At 31.6% G+C, this 19,587-nt stretch overlaps 1 protein-coding gene across 1 annotated transcript in view; it reads right to left on the bottom strand.

Moving 5' to 3' along the window:
* The window catches only part of wb (wing blister), a 242,419-nt gene extending 223,552 nt beyond the window's left edge, over positions 1–18,867 (bottom strand). The window contains exon 1 of the mRNA XM_068765113.1: positions 18,652–18,867. Within this exon, the coding sequence (XP_068621214.1) occupies positions 18,652–18,733 (82 nt within the window). The 5' untranslated portion in view covers positions 18,734–18,867. The remainder of the gene's footprint in view (positions 1–18,651) is intronic.
* Positions 18,868–19,587: the final 720 nt, after the last annotated feature.

Below are 19,587 nucleotides of genomic sequence, written 5' to 3'. Positions count from 1 at the left end.
CCTAACAACGTGTGCAGGACTTTAAAAGTTGATATTTCGTATTCTATACATTGTAAAATTGACTTGTGAACATCAAATCTATATACAGGATGATTCTTTACAAATATATAAGCTTTAAACGATGATTGTTTAAAACTTTTGATGAAATTAATATATGTTACATCCTATACGAAAATCTATAATTTCAGATATAATTAACTACGTATTAATATAATAAATAAATGCGTTCATATAATACGAATATTAATATATTTATAATTAATCATAGTTTACTATTTATGTGTTCAAGTAAAATTAGTACTTCCAGAACTCACTTGCCTTTCGCATATAAATAGAAAAAAAAATATTTCTTATATTTCAAAGTGATCACTTTATATAGGGAAATTGGTGTAAAACTTTAAAGATTTTTTGCTGACAAATGAGCATGCCTTCATCTCTTTAGAGCTTTTACATCTATAATCCATCATCTTGTATATACATATGCGATTTTAATCCTTGTAAATAAACAAAAAAGCATCTCTAATTACATTAATCAGCAAAGTAGGGATCGTTTCAATTAATTTGGGATATTTTTCATATTTTAGATAAATCAAGAAACAATAGTAAATTACAAGGAAAATTACAAAAGTAACATTCGTTTTTTTTTTTCAAACCAACTATTCATACCACCAAACATCTGTCTAGCCTTGCGGATTCTTATTAACAACAGCAGTAATGATTGCTGTTGTTAATAAGAATGTGCTAGTGTAATTCTTGTCAATCATCCAAAATGGCGTTGGCAATTTGGTGAGCTGTATAAAAAAGAACTCTTTCGAAGTTTAAATTTGTTCTAGCCTTAGGGATTCTTATTAACACCAGTAGCTATTACATAAGCTACAAGCTCCCTAGCCTATATGGTTGTCTGCGAACGATAAAAAATTATCCCATTTAATATTTTTTCAAATATTAAATGGGATCTAGCCTAATGGATTCTAGTAAACACTAGTAGCAATTGCTTGAACTAGCTTACTTATCAATCAAGATATACAAGACCAATATACAAAGAAATCTTACAAAGTTCACTGAGTCTAGCCGTGCGGATTCTAGAGAAAACCGGTGGCTATAACATGAGTTACTAGCTTACTCTTATCATGAGCATTGGCAGCGGATATATAATAATAAACTTTCTAGAAGTATAAGCTGTGTTTAGTCTTGTGGAATGTTACGAACATTTGTTGCCATTAAATAGGCTACTAGCTTACTCTTCAATCATGAACATTAGCTGTTAAATGAGCTACTAGCTTACTCTACAATCATCAACATTGGTGGCGAATTAATAAATTTTCTACAAGTTTAAACTGGGTCTAGCCTTGTGGAATATTACAAACATCAATGGCAGTTAAATAAGCTACTAGCTTACTCTACAATCATCAACATTGGTGGCGAATCAATAAATTTTCTACAAGTTTAAACTGGGTCTAGCCTTGTGGAATCTTACAAACACCAATGGCTGGTAAATGCGCTATTAGCTTACTCATCAATCCTCAACATTGGAGGCGAATTAATAAATTTTATAGAAGTTTAAACTGGGTCTAGCCTTGTGGAATTTTACGAACACCGATGGCAGTTAAATGAGGTACTAGCTTACTCTTCAATCATTTATATTGGTGGCGAATTAATAAATTTTCTAGAACTTTAAACTTGGTCTAGCCTTGTGGAATATTACACACATCAATAGCAGTTAAATGAGCTACTAGCTTACTCTTCAATCATCAACATTGGTGGCTAATTAATAAATATTCTAGAAGCTTCAGTTGGGTCCAGTCTTGTGCTCAGATGTCAGTAGTAAATATAAAATAAGTTAGTTAAGTGAGTGTGTAAGCTCTATTATTAGAGGCAACAATGACTTAAATATAAACTTGCGTCGAACATGGCGTGGACATTCCAAGTTGTGGTCGGAGTCAAGCTATTTACGTCAAATCGTAAGTATACTTCAGCTTTGGTTGAATTAGTTGTTTCCTTCTACCGCAATGTAACAGCTTTTGTAATTTTAACTTGATGATCTGGAACTAATCACCGTCTGCGATCATCGCCTTTTATCATCTTATTTGTCGTCATATATCTTTTACTATTAGTGTTAATAATAAACACTGTAATATATATATAAACCTTTATTTATTATAATCTCATACATATAAGCAAACAAAAACTGTAGTTAAAACGTCAATTTGAAATTTATAGTTTAAAACGCAATATGTTTTTAGTATATTGTATATTTGTAAACATAAGAACCATGGTAGCTCAGCGCTAAAGGATTGAGACTTGCGATCACATACCGCGGGTTCGATTGCATTACATTACTTACTACATATAGTAAGACATTTGTTGACTTGCTTGACTCAACTAAAACACAGAAAAACTTCTCGTTTATACTAGTCTAAAATAAATGATTTTGATTTTATCTGAAATGATGGGTTGGTATAAATATAAGATATAGAACAAGGACGCAAGACTATATCATATAAATAAATAGTGCATTGAAAATCTTCTATAAAGTGTAAACGAAAAATAATTTAACATACAAAGAGATATAATAAAAAACTCATTTTAAATCATCTATTGATAGAAGTAATGGTTCAAAACTACTTGTTTCACCTTTTTCACTAGTAAAGACGACTAGACAATCCATTCATATATCTTCAATATCTACATACAGCTTATCGTGTTTTACATAGCACGTCTTCTTGGCAAATATCCAGTGCACCGCACACCTGGATACAATTATAGGTTGACTATTTCAAAATTAACTTTTATATACTTAGCAGAAACACCTAGACTATCGCAACTATTATTGTATTCATTTAAAATGGTTGACATTTGAAATTTACTCGTCAATATAATTTTATATTAAAAATAAGAGTAATTAATTTACGCGTCAATATAATTTTATATGATAATAATAATGATAAATTTACTCAACAATATAATTTTATATGATAATAGTAATAATAATAATGATGAATTTACTCGACAATATAATTTTATATGGTTATAATAGTGATTAATTTACTTATCAATCTAATTTTATGTTAAAAAATATGAGTAATTAATTTACCCGTCAATATAATTTTGTATGATAATAATAATGATAAATTTACTCAACGATATAATTTTATATAATAATAATAATGATAAATTTACCCATCGATATAACTTTATATTATGATTTTGATGAAATAAAAGAAGAATTAGTGAAAGATATTAAGACGGATAAAGGAAGACTAATGAAATAAAAATATTACGTGAATTTATTATTAAGAAAATATTATACCTGTCCACTTATGATAAGGGAGGTACAAGAGGCTCCAATTACAGAGCTATTAAAAAGTAGAGACTAGGATCCCGCAAGCTCATCGCAGGACCTCCATCCATGAGGTGCAAAAATGAGTCTGATAGAGTCATCAGACGCTGTATACAGGTCGCTTTCAACCTGTCTTCTGCTCGAAGTATATCGGGGAGACCTATGTCCAGCTGTGGATATTTTACGGCTGAAATGATAGCAGTTACGTAGACATTTAATAAATAATCAAATGTAAGAAAAGGACCAATATTAAGCCACTTCCGCACATGCAGTAGTAGTCGTGCAACAAAGTGCACCGCCCGCCAGCCCGCTGATAAATGCGTATACGGCAAACATTGCGAATCACACAACCGCCACCGTCAAATTACTCAACACGTGTTTCACCCCTCTACGGGGCATCTTCAGAAGTTATGTTATACCGATTAGTGCCAAACACAGAGTCAAATGGCAAACGGTGACGCCTGATTCCATTAAATAAATAATTAAATAATAAATAACGAATTTTTATTCTCAAAAATGTCATCACTATCATTTTCAAGTTCAGGTGATTGATTATTCCCCTTTATATCTTATGATAGAATGGAATCCTCAAGGAAAGTGAAGACGTGGCCGCCCAAAGCAAACCTGATGATCATTGCAGAAGTGAAGGCAGTTGGAATGACGTGGAGCGAAGTAAAGCGTGAGGCTCAAGACCACTTGGGATGGCGACGTACTGTGGACGCCCTCTGCCCTGTCTTGGGGACATAGGAATAATTGATGATGATATATTTAATACGTCATTATTATGTATCCTTATTGATGATTTTGTACATTGAAAGGGTTTACAGTTTTAATAATTTGAGCAAGAAAAGGACCAACACTTAGCCACCTCCGCACATGCAGTGGTAGTCGTGCAATATAGTGCACCGCCCGCTAGCACGCTGATAAATGCGTATGCGGCAAACAATGCGAATCACACAACCGCCACCGCCAAAAAGTGGCTAAGTGTTGGTCCTTTTCTTGCTTAGGATGGACTTCCGCGAGGTAACGCCTAATTCCATTAAATATTTAATAATTTGAACATCATCAACCGTCTTGTTCATCACGGTACAGGAACAGGTGCTCTGTACGGTGTTCAGAGCTGACGACACATAACAAGCTTCCTCTATTCTTTGGCTTAGCTATCACGGGCGTCTTGTATCCCTAACTAGTTTAGGATAGGGACTTTAATTTTTCTTTTAAATAATTTTTCATATTTATTATTTTATTTTCGCGATCTTCTACCATGCGTCTTAAGATCTTTCATTCTTTTACTTTCTACATTTCACCTGTCTTACCCTTTCATTTCATTTTCCTTCTTTTTCGATACCTTTCATCAATCACCTCATATATCACCGTATATGGTACTATTATTTACAATTATTTTTATTTTGTTTACATTTTCTATTCTTATTTATTTTTATTATTTGTGTTATTATTTTTTGTACGCTTTCGTACTGTTGAGTACTCAATGATCTTGATTTGAAATAATCCCTACTGACACTGTTCTGGAAGCTTCTTCCAGGTATCTGATGTACGAACTTAACATGCTTCAATTTATTAGCAGTGTTTGAACTAGAATTTTTATATTAGATCAAAGATACTTAAACATATATTCTATCGATATATTTGCACAATATAATAGAAGAGATAAAAGAAACGAGGAAACTCTTCATATTTCGCGATGAAAATTATTTCGTAAATCATTAACTCGTCTAATGAATTATTGTTTCCTATCGGATTCGCTCAATGAGTCGCTGAAAGTTGGAGGGGGAGAGCGAAATAAATAGTAGGAGACGGGCGCCCGGGGTGGAGGGGGTGTCACAGCTACCGATATAGACTTACCATTGTCGTTACATCAAAAACGTCTCATGTCAATGCAAGCGACAAATAATTATTCACTCTAAACCATTGTGTTAAGGTTACAATTCGCATGTATACTTTGATGCTGTTGTAACAATGTGATCGTGACTTTCTATCTGAATCACCGGTCACTTACCCTATAGTTAGAAAATAAATTTTAAAATGAATTCGTTGATTTGACGCCGCGTAGTGCAGGGGCAGTTCCATGTGAGAGATTACTCACGCTTGGCGGCAGACCAACAGTACGTTCTTCGACCCTGGATTCTTAGAAAAGATTTTATATTGCTTTCTTGCTTTGTTATTGGAACTATATACAAAATTAATATCTCTGATGTTCATATCAGGGGCGGCTGTAGCTCGTGTAGCGCTCATATGCAACAAAACCCTGGCGCCCTCTAGGCCTGACCCCCCCCCCCTTTATCATCGAGTAATTTACATAGGGTGTACTATAAATTGATAGCTAATAACCTATATTTTCACCCTTCCAGGGGCGACTCTAGCTCGTGTAGCGCTCATATGCAACAAAACCCTGGCGCCCCCTAGGCCTGACACCCCCCTCCACGCGGCTATAACTATTAACTTTGCCGTCGTAACAAGAAAGTGTTTTCATATTCCAACAAGCTATTTTATAAGTAGGTATAGCTTACAGTATGGTATTAGTTACGGCATTTCTTCTTATGACGGCAGAATAACACTCATTGTTTTTATACCTGTAGAACATCTCTTTTGCGAAACTAAGCGGCGAACCGCGATAGTTCATGTTTCGTCTTGTGTTTTAAGTTTTATTGACTGCGAAATAGAAGCGAAATGTGTCAAATTTCTGTTTCGCTGCCCGTAGAACTTAAAACACAAGGCGTGACTCTATCGTCGTTATGCTGCTCGAGTTCCGCACCGGAAGTGTGATATATTTTAACCTCTTACTTCCCTAATAGTGAAGAAGAGGTTGGGACGCCACAGTGCGCCCTAAAACGCCTGTGTGCATTGCACACCCTGCACTATAAAAGCCGCCCCTGGTCCATATCCTAAATACATCGACATTGATCCGTGATTTTAGCATTTTACTTGCAAATGTAATTATTTTATTTTGTAAATATATAACTCGAGCAGTGGTATCTCAGCGGTTAGGATTGACACTTGCGATTGTAGGTCGCCAGTTCGATTGTCTTGATAAAATCTTATATAATTCACACTTTGTGCATTTATATAGTGCTAGCAAAGAAGTTTCTTTGTCTTACAATGGGCGTTTATGGACTGAAACGACAAAGTGTGAAACTATCGGCACACGTTGCACATTATGTTTTTTTTACATAAACAAATTATACATGAAGTAATATAATATGTATATGTATATATATATATATATATATGTAAGATAATTTCTCTCGACTATATATTTGTATGTTTCAAATAAATAATAATGCGTTGTTCTGAAAACAGAAACGACAACAAGTTTATTATTTAAATTATCAATTCCTTTTAAAAGTTTATTCTGAAATTTTCATAAAATTTTCTTCCTAAAGGGGGGAGTCGTAAAAAAATTAGTTTATTTACATATAAACAGACAAAAATACGATAAAATAGATTTTAATTTTAGATTAAATTTAGCCTTATATTGTGTTTTCAAACTACAACGAATTATAGTGCTCGGCGATAAATATTGCACATCGACTTCTGGAAAGAAACGATCGGCTAGTATCGGCTTTGTAGAGCGCTATCTCTTTCGCACCACTGATAAAACGTCACATAGGTAGTGTGAATAATAATAAACAATGAAAATCAATAAATAAATAAAAGTAGAAGAATAACAAAAATAATAAACAAGGGAGATAAAATAGCTAATAATAGAAATGTAACTTAAAATACGAAAGAATTAAGAAAAAATAAATTGTTAAATAAGTGATAAAAATAGTAAATGTAAAATTGTTGAAGCCTGGAGAGAAGGCATAGGAAATGAGGCTATGTGTGTAAGGAAAGTATGGAAAGAAATGAAAGATATTGTGAAGGTGCAGAAGAAAACATTAGAGACATTGAGAAGGAAAAAGAATGAGTATGAAATTTATCACACTTTCCAGCTTCTATTTTATATACCTAACATTATTTTGGCTTTATTTTCATTTCTTTCTAGTTCTTTTAAATCTACTTTTATTTTTCTTTTCTCTACCTCCTGTTTATTTGATTCACCAAATTATATCAGTAATATCAGACAAGCATAAGTTGATTCTACTTCTATAATAAAAGCCTCATTTCAATAAGGCATACATCCTCTAAGCTGTAATCAAGATAGCATTAGAAGCTAATTTATTCGTCACAACGTCACTCTCTTTATCTAAGTTATAACAGTCCAAGGTATAACAGATTACTTGCTAGTTACTTTAGATGAAATATAGAGAAAGCTCTGAATCGAAAGTTCTGTACACTTTTCACCCATTTAAAGTTTTTACCACCTATTTCTAATCATTCTGTATATAATAAATATATTAATAATCTTTTATGCGATATATAATAAGTTGGGCTAATAGCTTCTAGAAATACAAAGTCAAATAGTAAACAATATTTTAATATGAAGTAACCTGAATTTCGAAAACTGTCTTTACTGTATTATCATTACATTATTTATTATTGATCTGAAACCATTTGACTTTATAGGGTATAGGGATTTATCCATTGCGTTTATAACATAACCTCGCACTGCTTATCGTATTTAATGGAATCAGGCGTTACCTTGCGGAAGTCCATCCTAAGTAAGAAAAGGACCAATATTTAGCCACTTCCGCACATGCAGTGGTAGTCGTGCAACAAAGTGCACCGCCCGCCAGCCCCCTGATAAATGCGTATGCGGCAAACAATGCGAATCACACAACCGCCACCGCCAAATTACTCAACACGTGTTTCACCCCTCCACGGGGCATCTTCAGGAGTTATGTTACACCGATTAGTGCCAAACACAGAGCCACGCACTGGTTATCGATTAGAGAAATGTAAACTAATGCGTTAATGGTAAATAAACGTGCGGTGAAATACGATTCTGAATCGGATATCGCTATACATTGCCGCTTGACAGTGAGACAGTTGTCTGACAGCCCGATGACAGTGCACTTCGAACTGTTCTAATCGAAGTCGTTCGATATTTAAAATTATTTTTTCGTTAACACAAAAACTTTTTTTATCACTTCTTGCTTCGTATTGCTGGCCACTACGACTACAATTTTTTTTAATATTTTTGCGCGATCGAATTAAAATTCAAACGAGGATTCGAATTCGAATTCGATGAGTGAGAAAATTAAAAAGGTATCAAGAGTGACAAAAAAGGTTGAATAAATGGTTAAACAAAACTTTCTCTGTGAATCCAAGACAAAGGTTGTACGAGAGGTGAAAAAAACACCTGCAAAAAAATCTATGAATATGTGACGTCATATAGTCTAAAAAAAAGTGTTTCAACGCTGACACCACGTCAGATAGAACTAGTAAATGGAATACTAAAGATGGCGATTGAAGATAGCTAAAACACTAGGACTAATTACCCGACAAGTCATTGGATATTGTAAACCTATTGTAAGTACTATGCCTACTTCTCTTTGAGGGTCTTGGTCCACTTCTCTTTCAAACACGGACATGACTTTTTCAACATATTAAAAAAGTTTTCCAAGGAGTCGTTATTGCAAGGAAGATGACCTAACAATTCTACACCTGTAGTGAAATACTCGGTCTTTCGTTTCGTTCTAAATGTTCGTTTGTGTCGTTGTTCTTGTACTTTCCAAAACAATAGGATATACCAATATATGCCATTACTGTTTTCAAGTGTACGTGAACAATTATTGTATAATTGTCCAATTGTTGTGTAGGAAGAACATGGCAATTGTTTTATTCGCTACGCTTCTCTTTCTAAATTTTTGTAGCTAACACTATCAAAGGAATTACCTGCTATTTCGAGTTGAAACGACATGTTCGAAAAAGAATCCGCCATATGGTGCTAGCGTTTGATAACTGCCGCCACCGCGCTGGCTGGCCGCTTCTGTCATATCATTGTTGTACCATGATGGTCCAAGACGATGATCTTACCTGCCTCAAGGAGCGTCGCGACGCCCCCTGAGACGACGTCACCCGTGTGCATTGCACACCACACCATATTATTATATGTATATACAGTATGCACATACCGAAAATTTTACATAATAAATACGTAAAACGTCGGTAGATGTCGCTAATTAATCTTCACATTTTAAACAGATGGCGCTGTTTTAAATATGTCAAGTTTTTGCTTAAATTTATTTATAACAGTTTTAATAAAGTCATACAATAGATATGTGTGTAATATATAATTATGAAACAGTTCATTTATAGATATAGCAGACATATAAACAACATATATATTTTAAGTCGTAAAAGGTATTGCGGTATAACGGGATTTGAACGCAAAAAACACGGCACCGTTTGAACTGCATTTTTCTCTGTACTTAATATATGTTAGCATTCAGGTATGGCATGTGGGAGTCTTGGTCATTTACAAGATGTCGCGCAGGGTAAGTGTCTAGACAACGGCGTATTTATTGCATAATACGGTATCACATTTTTAATATCACATATATTATAGGGAACAATAATAAGTAAATAGGCCTTATATTCAAGAGCTATCATCTCTTTAAACAAAAATCAAAGTGGTCAACTACTTCAGAATACTTACAACAATAAATATATTGTACTTTTTTTATACGTACTTACTTATTCCACTCTTGTATACATCAAGATACGAAAGCTAGAAGGGACCAATTTGAGTAATTCCAATTTTATACATACGAACGCCCATAGATAATGCAATCGGATTTTATTTTAAACTCTTATGTATATCTTTAATATAGTAGTTACAGTTAAAATTAACTTACTATTATTAAGCTGTCGTGTATATTTTAAAATTAAAATAAAAAAAATTACTAAATAATAATAAAAGAGTCATAAGGTAGACCGACTACGTAATCAGAGTCCTGGAAAATGTCTGAATCGTCGTCTTCTTTAGGAAGGACTTCCATGATGATGTTTTACATCACCTAATTACGTCATACATCATTGACAATAATACGTATATATATTACAGAGTTTTATACTTGAATATTCTACATATATTCATATTCTTGTTAAAAAGTATTATTTTTGAAAGAATAACTTATAATAAGTCTAAAAATACTGTAATTACGTATGTATATATATATATATATATATATATATATATATATAAACACAGTATTTTTCGCATGTATATTGATATATATATTGTAAGTATGTGATCATATATCTAGATGAATATAGTATAATTCATCAAAAGGATACACAATTAAGGCAACGCAACATAACCTTTTTGCATATTATGTCCAACCGATTGGTTTACAACCCCGACGCGTGCGTGGACAACAGCCTTCCCCGAAGGACTACCTGTCCGTATAACTGTAGGCCATCCCTGCCTACCCCACAATACAAATACAGCGCTGTTATAAACTCACACAATGGATTCACTCTTGAACTTAACTCGTGATTCTATTATGTATTTATACTGTTAAGTTACTTATTTCTCGTAGTCAAGTAAAAAAATATAACTTATTTCAGAGTGATCACAATATTTATTGATTTAACACCTAAATCATTTTTATCATACCTCAACAACCTTAGACTTTTATGACCTCTGTTTATGGGGATCTCACGTTCCTCTCTCTCTTTCTATTCCACGTAAATTTAATTTGTTCTTTCTTTTCGTCGTTCACAATATCTATCTTTCCGTCGCTTAGATATCATCTGCCTTTCATCACCTTCCTTCTCTCATCTTCTTATATCACAGTTTGGTTCAATATCGACTCATTTTTATTTCATTTATTAACATTTATTTCTAGATTTTTTTTAATTTTTATTTTTACATGTTTATATTATGGTGCCCATTTTTAATTCTTTCTTACAATATTTACTACTTTAATTTACTTGCCTTATTTTACTAGTTTTTATCTATTGCATACTGCACTACCTTACTGCAAAAATTTAAGAACGATGGGCGCATTCATCGCCCATTAGGAAAGCGATGTTATCTGTTTTTTGCTCCAATCTCTAACTCGCCGCTAAATACGGTCATGGCAAGAACGATTGACTTTGTTATTTTTGGGAGAAGCCTTGTAATGCCTTAATAATTATTTAATGGAATCAGGCGTTACCTCGCGGAAGTCCATCCTAAGTAAGAAAAGGACCAATATTTAGCAACTTCCGCACATGCAGTGGTAGTCGTGCAATGAAGTGCATTTGCAATTAGTGCCAAACACAGAGTCTCGTCGAGACTCTGTGTTTGGCACTAATCGGTGTAACATAACTCCTGAAGATGCCCCGTGGAGGGGTGAAACACGTGTTGAGTGATTTGACGGTGGCAGTGGTGTAGTTCGCATTGTTTGCCGCATGCGCATTTATCAGCGGGCTGGCGGGCGGTGCATTTCATTGCACGACTACCACTGCATGTGCGGAAGTGGCTAAATATTGGTCCTTTTTTTGCCTTAATAATTAATGATTACTTACAATTTTTCATAAAGTACATTGTACATTTACTTTCTTAGGAATAGTAGAAGAAAAGAGACCAAAAAAACCAGCACTGACCCGATAGGCGGACTATACTGATGGTGACGAGTTTAACAACAACGGAAGCACTCAGAAAAGCAGGTCATATAGACCTGTTGAGGCAACTACAGTTCTCTATCAAGGCTTTCAAGGAAGAAGAAAAAATTGGTAATATTTTATAGTACATGACACTTTTTATATTTTATAACGAAATATATTTTTTGTCTTAAATCACGTCAATTTTTTTTAATATACCTGCACTATACTAACTACAGACTACACAAATCAATTCAATTTAATACAGAATTATCCGAAACAATTTCCGAGATCTAACGATAAAACAATTCTTATAAATTACTCGGTTTTTATTAGATTTTTTGTATTTTACTGTAACTAAAGAATAAAATCTTGTTCATAATTGATGAAAAATATTTTTTGGGTTTTATTTTATAATTATTTTGAAAGCCTTTTCCATGTTATGAATAATTTTTTATTTTATTATATACCTGCCAATCTAGGTTGACTGCTAAATAATTATAATGCTAAATAATAATTTTCTCACGTAACTTACATGATAAGTCGCTTAGATCATCGGAGAACATGAAATTGACTATGTCTGCTCATTCTACCATGTTTATGGAGAAATCTTTTACTGTTGTCGCTGTCAGGTTATGGAACGAGCTACCAGAACCAATTAGATGCTCTAAATCGCTCTTAGCATTTAGAAAATGGTAAAAGAGCACATCCTTCGCGTTTAAATAAAATATTGTGTAGCATCTCTTAATTATTCGTATTTATGTAGTACCTTTCCCGTGTAAATATATATATCTCTGTGTATATGTGTATATATGTATATGCTAGTATTCTTGTATGTATGTGTATATAATAATGTATGTGTTTGTATGTACGTACATCCTAAACTGCCCTCTCCTTCATGTCTCTCATCTCCATCCAAAGATTGTCTGGTAGAGATCGCCTCGAGCGATAAGACCGCCTCTTGTATCATCTGAATTGTTTCTTTTTTTTCTTTATTTCCTGTGTATAGTGTAAAAAGAAATGTTTATAAATAAATAAATAACAAATATAAAGTGTCAATTCCGCTATTAACAAAGTGTAAGCAAATTAAACCTTTTGATTTTTATCCTTGATGTCTTTAGAGGAATTTCATAGAGCCTATAGTAAGGTATTTACTATTTATTTATTTATGAAGAAAAAATTACGTACATCGCTATTTATTCTTGGAACTAAACTTCATATCAAGCTTGTATTAAAAAAAAAATAATGTCTGTCTCTCTGTCTCGTATATTCAAGGTGGCAGGTCGTTTTGACAAGAACAGAGATGCGTTGATGTTTAATCGGGACGCGTACAGAGCGTCCAGTGAGCGAATATAAAGACTAATGTTAATCTCCCGCAAGCGATATAAATACGGCGCATGCGCATGTAAGGCGGCGTGCACACGGACCGTTATTCAACGTCTCTTGTCCTATAAATGTACAGTTATTTTTTTTAATTAACACAAAATAAAGATAATTTATAAATTAAACAATATAAAGCCGTTAAGTGAAAAGAAGCGTATATCACGGTAATTTATTCCAGTGGAATATTATCGATTATGAAGTAATTTAGGTCGATGTATTATTTACGACATTGCAACAAACAACCTGTATACAGGTTGATTGGAAATAGTTTTAAAGTATCACTCTGTATGAAGTGAACAATCTAAAATATGTAACACAAATTTATTATTTATATAGGAACATGACATATCAATGACATCTGTTAATACAGAGACTAAAGAGACAGATGGTAAATAAATAAATAATTTTAATATAAGGCTTTTGACTTGCGATTGTAGGTCGCGGATTTGTTTTCTTTGATACGTTCTTATATAAATCACACTGCAATAATTATATAGGATTACCTCAAATACGCCTACCAAACAAGGCGATTAAAAAATATAAAAAGTTGAAGATAAAATTAGTTTATTCAAAATTGGAAATTTTGATAGGATTATTTGATAGTTAACTTTATTTTTGACTCTACTCTACTTCGTAAAGTGTTATAATATATATATATATATATATTTATATATATATTTATATATATAAATACACTTTATCAGATATATCCTAAATGAAATCAATATAGGCGACATCACTGCCAAGGATTCTTATCAGAGAGTGCATACGGAGCAAAGGAGGTCCTACTCGATACTAAAGAAAAGCTCCCGGCAAGTTTATTAAAAACAAACAGTGACTATAAAAGTTTTTATTGACAGTCTACTTAGTGCTCATTTTCTCTAAAAATGTGTATTTGAGTGTATTGCGATAAAATTAAACAATTCAAACGTTATTTTGTGTTTACTTAATGTGAAAAACCCTAATTCAACATCGAATAATTGTAAAAATGTAATAATCATGTATGCACATAAATTAAGGGGCAAAATGATGGTGGGCCCTATTTTGTTTTGGGTAGTATATATTAGATTATGATATATCCTTCCATATATAATATATCTTTGACAGAGGCTTTCGTTTTCAAATTGACATCCATGGGCTGAAATGAAAAATGAACTGTATTATATACAATAATCAATCTCTCAGTAAATTAGCCGTATTCGCCGAACATCTGCACAAGTACTAAAGATTTACGAATATATTTATAGTATCTCACTTCTAAATTACCTTTCTAATTTGCCAATTCTCATATTCCTGCTAATACAGTGATTATTTCAACCGCTTGCGAACATACAGTGAACTTCGACCACCATTCGATACATTATCTTCGGATTTATTGGTAGAATTATATCCAATCAAGAATTGAATAAAACATTTATAAAAATCTTGTATATATACATTTAAAGATTTTATCTTATGTTTGTGTTTAGTTTTAAAACCATCATATGTGAAAAATAATATAAATATACACAACGATTGGTTAAAATTGTAATAATTTTATAAAGTGTATGTGAACTTAATGGTTAACTTTAATATATATATATATATATATATATATATATATATACTAGCTGATCCCGCAAACGTTGTTTTGCAAAAAAAAATTGATATTTTAATTTAAAAAATAAAAAATAAGGGTTGATCGTAAAGGGGTGAAAATTTATGGTTGTATGTATTCTTGTATGCTGTATCATAAAAAAATAAAAACAAAAATTTTCGTTAAAAAAAAAAATTAAGTGTGAACAACCTTTATCGCTCAGGGGTATGAAAAATAGATAGTAGCCGATTCTCAGACCTACTGAATACGCATATTAAATTATCAGGTAAAAATCAGTCAAGTCGTTTCAGAGGAGTTCAAGTTCGAACACCGTGACACGAGAATTTTATATATTAGATAAAGTTAAAATCCGCATTATTTTTCTTTTTAATTTTTACTAAAATAAATATTTAAATTTAGTAGTTCTTTTTGTAATTAAATTTAAAACCATAATTCTACCACCGGACATACAGTATAATAAAAGCGTTTTTGTTTCAAATTTCTACATATAGAGATTATTAATTTTTTTCTATATCTCTCATCAGACTTTGTAAAACCAAAAGTAATTGTAACGCATTCCAATAAAAAAATAAATTAATAAAAATGTTTCAGTTCGATCACTTTATACAGGGTGGTTCGAAATAGGTATAAACTCGTCTAAACTATGTAGTAATTATACTATACAATAACTCATTCAAAACTTTTACACCTTTTTCCATTCACCTAACAATAACTAGCATTTGTCTTTCGATATACAAGTGTTTAATTTATGTAAATAATATACAGGATGATAGGAAGTATGTGAAAGTAATAAAACTTTTTGGTGATAAACGAATTATTAATTTTCAATCGCCCTTTATATATGACAGTCGTTTTAACTAAACCATTTATAACTCAATAACGGCTGGATCAATTTTGTAAATCTCCTGTTTTTAGATTTTTCATCGTCCAGAAAAGATAAGTATTATATATATATATATATATATATATATATATATATATATATATATATATATATAAATCTAACATTTTTCTAACCATTCGTTCACTGTTAGGTGGAGCGAAATTCGCCGGGTCGACTATACAACCTAATAAAAGTCGTAAAGAAAACACATACTTGTAAGTGTTTAAGATACGTAATTATAAAATAAAAATATTTAAGATTTTGCGATCACCTGGCAAAACAGGTGTGCAGACGGAGGATATCCTGCTCAGCTTGCAGCAGTAACTCGACCACCTGTTTATATAATGCGCTACGGGTAAAGAACTATAAAATGTAGGAGATAAAAATAAATTTTATTTTGATTAGATAAAAGGTTAACCAATGTAATCAGCCTGTATATTATATAGGTGGAAATCAAGTTTGTCAATATTAGTTTAAAAAGTTTAAGTAATATACCATTCCATTGTTTTTTCTGTTTTTGAACAGTGATATGTAAATATAAGAGATTTATATATAGCCGTAACAGAGTTACTAAATTACTTTGATGGATTGAACTTGCTTTCGATCAAAAATCCATAGAGTGGGCTATGTTTGAGATATTTACCTACGTTATCTTAGTTTAACAATAACAGTCTATGAGCCAGTACATAAATATAGACAGAGAGAGAGAGAATAAATGATGGTAGATAAAATGTGAAGGTGAAGGAATGAAAGATTAAGTGAAGAAAAAAAGGAAAAAATGAGAGATATTGAAACGGACAAAAGAAGAGTGAGTAAATAATAATAAGAAGGATAAAAATATTTAGTAAAACAACCGTCTCTTTGAACCCGAGACATTGGTTGTACGAGAGGTCTCCACCAGCGGGGGCCATATATATAAAAAGGTTCTAGTGTATATCGTTGTTACTAATGTATCTGTATGTATATAGATAATAAAAACATGGTAATACCGTCAGAATCTACATTACTAGTGGACAATGTAGGTGTTCTATTTTTAGTACAGAAAGTCGAGAATCAAACTTAAGACCAGGAATCGTACACACAGAAAATATAGGCGACCTAAATATGTCGACATTATCACACAATGTAAGCTAATGACCTATTTGACCTTCGATTGGTGATAGCATCGAACAATCTAGATTTCTGTCTTTTCTAGGAACACAATCAAGTCTTAGTTATGCTGTGTTGAGTTTGACAATCATCTAAATCATCACCTGGACAAAGACCTATCCCTTAGGTTTTTATAAGATCTGTCCATGTCTTTTGGCTACCTCCATTGGGGGCCAGTTCCTCCTCTGTTCTACACAGAGATAACAGTTACAATAATAATTTATTCACTAAATCTTCTCATTCCATACTCTTCTTTCTTCCATTATAATGACAACCATTCATTCTTTCGTACGTCACAATTTCTTTCATTCGATGTCATTCTTTCTATTCCTTTCATACCTCAACTCACTCACTTCGCCTTCCCTCGACAAATAACTACAGGTAGTGCACTTTGTTTATTTGGTTCATTTTTAACTTCTGCATTATTATAGAATGTATACATTTTAAAATTTGTTTATTTACTTCTTAGTTTCCTATCTATCACGTTTTCTAATGTATCAGAAATCGTTCCGATATATACAGATACATTAATTTAAAATTATTTGGAAGACATTATATATTACATATTCAATGGCTTTAATAAAAAATATAATAAACATCCGTCTATTGGATGTGTTCTCGTCGCAGATCAAAGAGGCATTTTTTACGTGTATTAAGTTGAAAGATAGGATACAATCTTATATAGTCAACAATTTGTGCATTAAATATATAGGATTGCCACTGTTCAGAAATAAGCTGCCAGAGGATGGACAGCAACGAAATCTGCGTACCATAATACCACCACCGCCAAGCGTGGGGATTTTGGTATATATCATATATATATATATATATATATATATGACTGACGAAAGACAACATTAACAATTTCAGTTATTATGTATTTTATATGCTATTAAATAATTACCTGTGCTTATCCTCATGGATTTTGACTTAAAAAGTATATAGTTTATTTTTTCCTTTACGTATTACTCTAAAATAAAAGTTGTCTAAGTTACTTTTCATTACCAGCCAGTATAAGTCCCGTCAAAATCGATCCAGACATTATAGATATTAGCCGGATATATATATCCTAACCTACAACACTAATCGGCGAAATATTTTCATTTTCAAATAATAAATGAAATTAATCTTAACATGTCTTATCTAACATATTGTTCATATTAACACCAATGGTTTAATGTAATTTTTTATTCAAAAAATATTTAATTTTTTTTGTAATGTACATTAGCTTTCGTAATATTTCAATTTTAATTGATTAGTATATTGATATTCCTTTAATTAAATAATATTTATTTTTATTTAACTGATTATTTACTGTAACTATAAAGATGAAAGATAAAAATAGATATATCATATACATGACAGTTAGATTTTATGTAAAACGAAATAACTTTTTTATTTCAAACAAAGAGTTGAAAATTAGCATTTTTCATTTTTTTTTAAAAAGTACTTTTAAATATATATATGTATAGATTTTCCTATTTTCGAACGAATATAATATATCAGTGTACAAATACGTATATATATATATACACACACATATGCATATATATAACACAAAACCAAAAAATATTCTTTTAAAATATTAAATGGAATTAATATCTATTTTAATACGTAGATAATTATTTTAAGTTAAATTTAACCAAAGTTAAACTTAAATTTAAACTGACATATATTCGTTAAAAAATATATATAGAATCAATACATATTTAAATATGCAGATTTTTATATAAAATTAAATGTAGTTATCAAATACATTGGTAATAAAGCTTGCCGAGTATATATTGTATATGTAATAATTACCAGGTTTCTGGTGTTTGTGCTTCTTTCCCTTACCAGCGGCGGAAGCCACCAGAAGAGCCGCCAGCATCAACGACAATCTCATCTTTGCACCATCACACCAAACAATGACACTATTAAATATACCGCTTTACGGTCTATCAAAACATTCCAATAAACACAATTTTTAAAACTTATTTACACTATATGTTTTATTTAACACTATGTAAAATTATAAAGTATAAAAACTTTTTGAATTCCGGAATCGTAATATCTCGAAGTCTCATGAAAGTCAAGCGCACTGTCTCACTCGAGAGACGAGAAACAACTGAACTGAACCGGGAACACAATATCCAGAGAATCAACTGGCAGGAATTAAAAAAAAAGCTCAAAAAGCTCTCATTATATTTTAAATTTACTTAAACATTACATCATCATTATTAATCATTTTAATTAGTATTTATATAGAAAATCATAAACATCTTATTAATTAAATATTTGAATAAAGCTCTACGTCTACAGAGCTTTCATCTTTAAATAGCACGCCAAATAATCGTACCCATTTGTGTTAGTAGTTTAGCTATTTAACGATAGATGGCGTTAAATTCAATTTATACAATATGTTCATAGAATTTATGTTTTTACTTTAAATCATTATTTAACTATTTCATGTATCAAATAATTATTCCACAAATAGTGTCAACTATATATAAATAAAAAAACTAAATAATTTAAGGACATATGCATATATATATTTCATTTTATTAAATTTTACCCTACATTATATCAGTATAATACATTAGTCATTTGATTTTAATGTTAATATTTCGGAGAAAAAATAAATATATATAAAAAAAAACTTCATCTTAATCAAATAAATCTATTTACGATATAAACATACTCATTTAGTAAAATTCATGCTTTATTCCGCGCTCGAAAACTGCCAATGTAACTTGTCTA

Source organism: Battus philenor, unplaced genomic scaffold (assembly GCF_028537555.1).
Source record: "Battus philenor isolate CCGP_79_NKW_IND1 unplaced genomic scaffold, ilBatPhil1.0.hap1 SCAF_2, whole genome shotgun sequence".
NCBI lineage: Eukaryota > Metazoa > Arthropoda > Insecta > Lepidoptera > Papilionidae > Battus > Battus philenor.
This window is presented reverse-complemented; position numbering and strand designations above follow the sequence as displayed.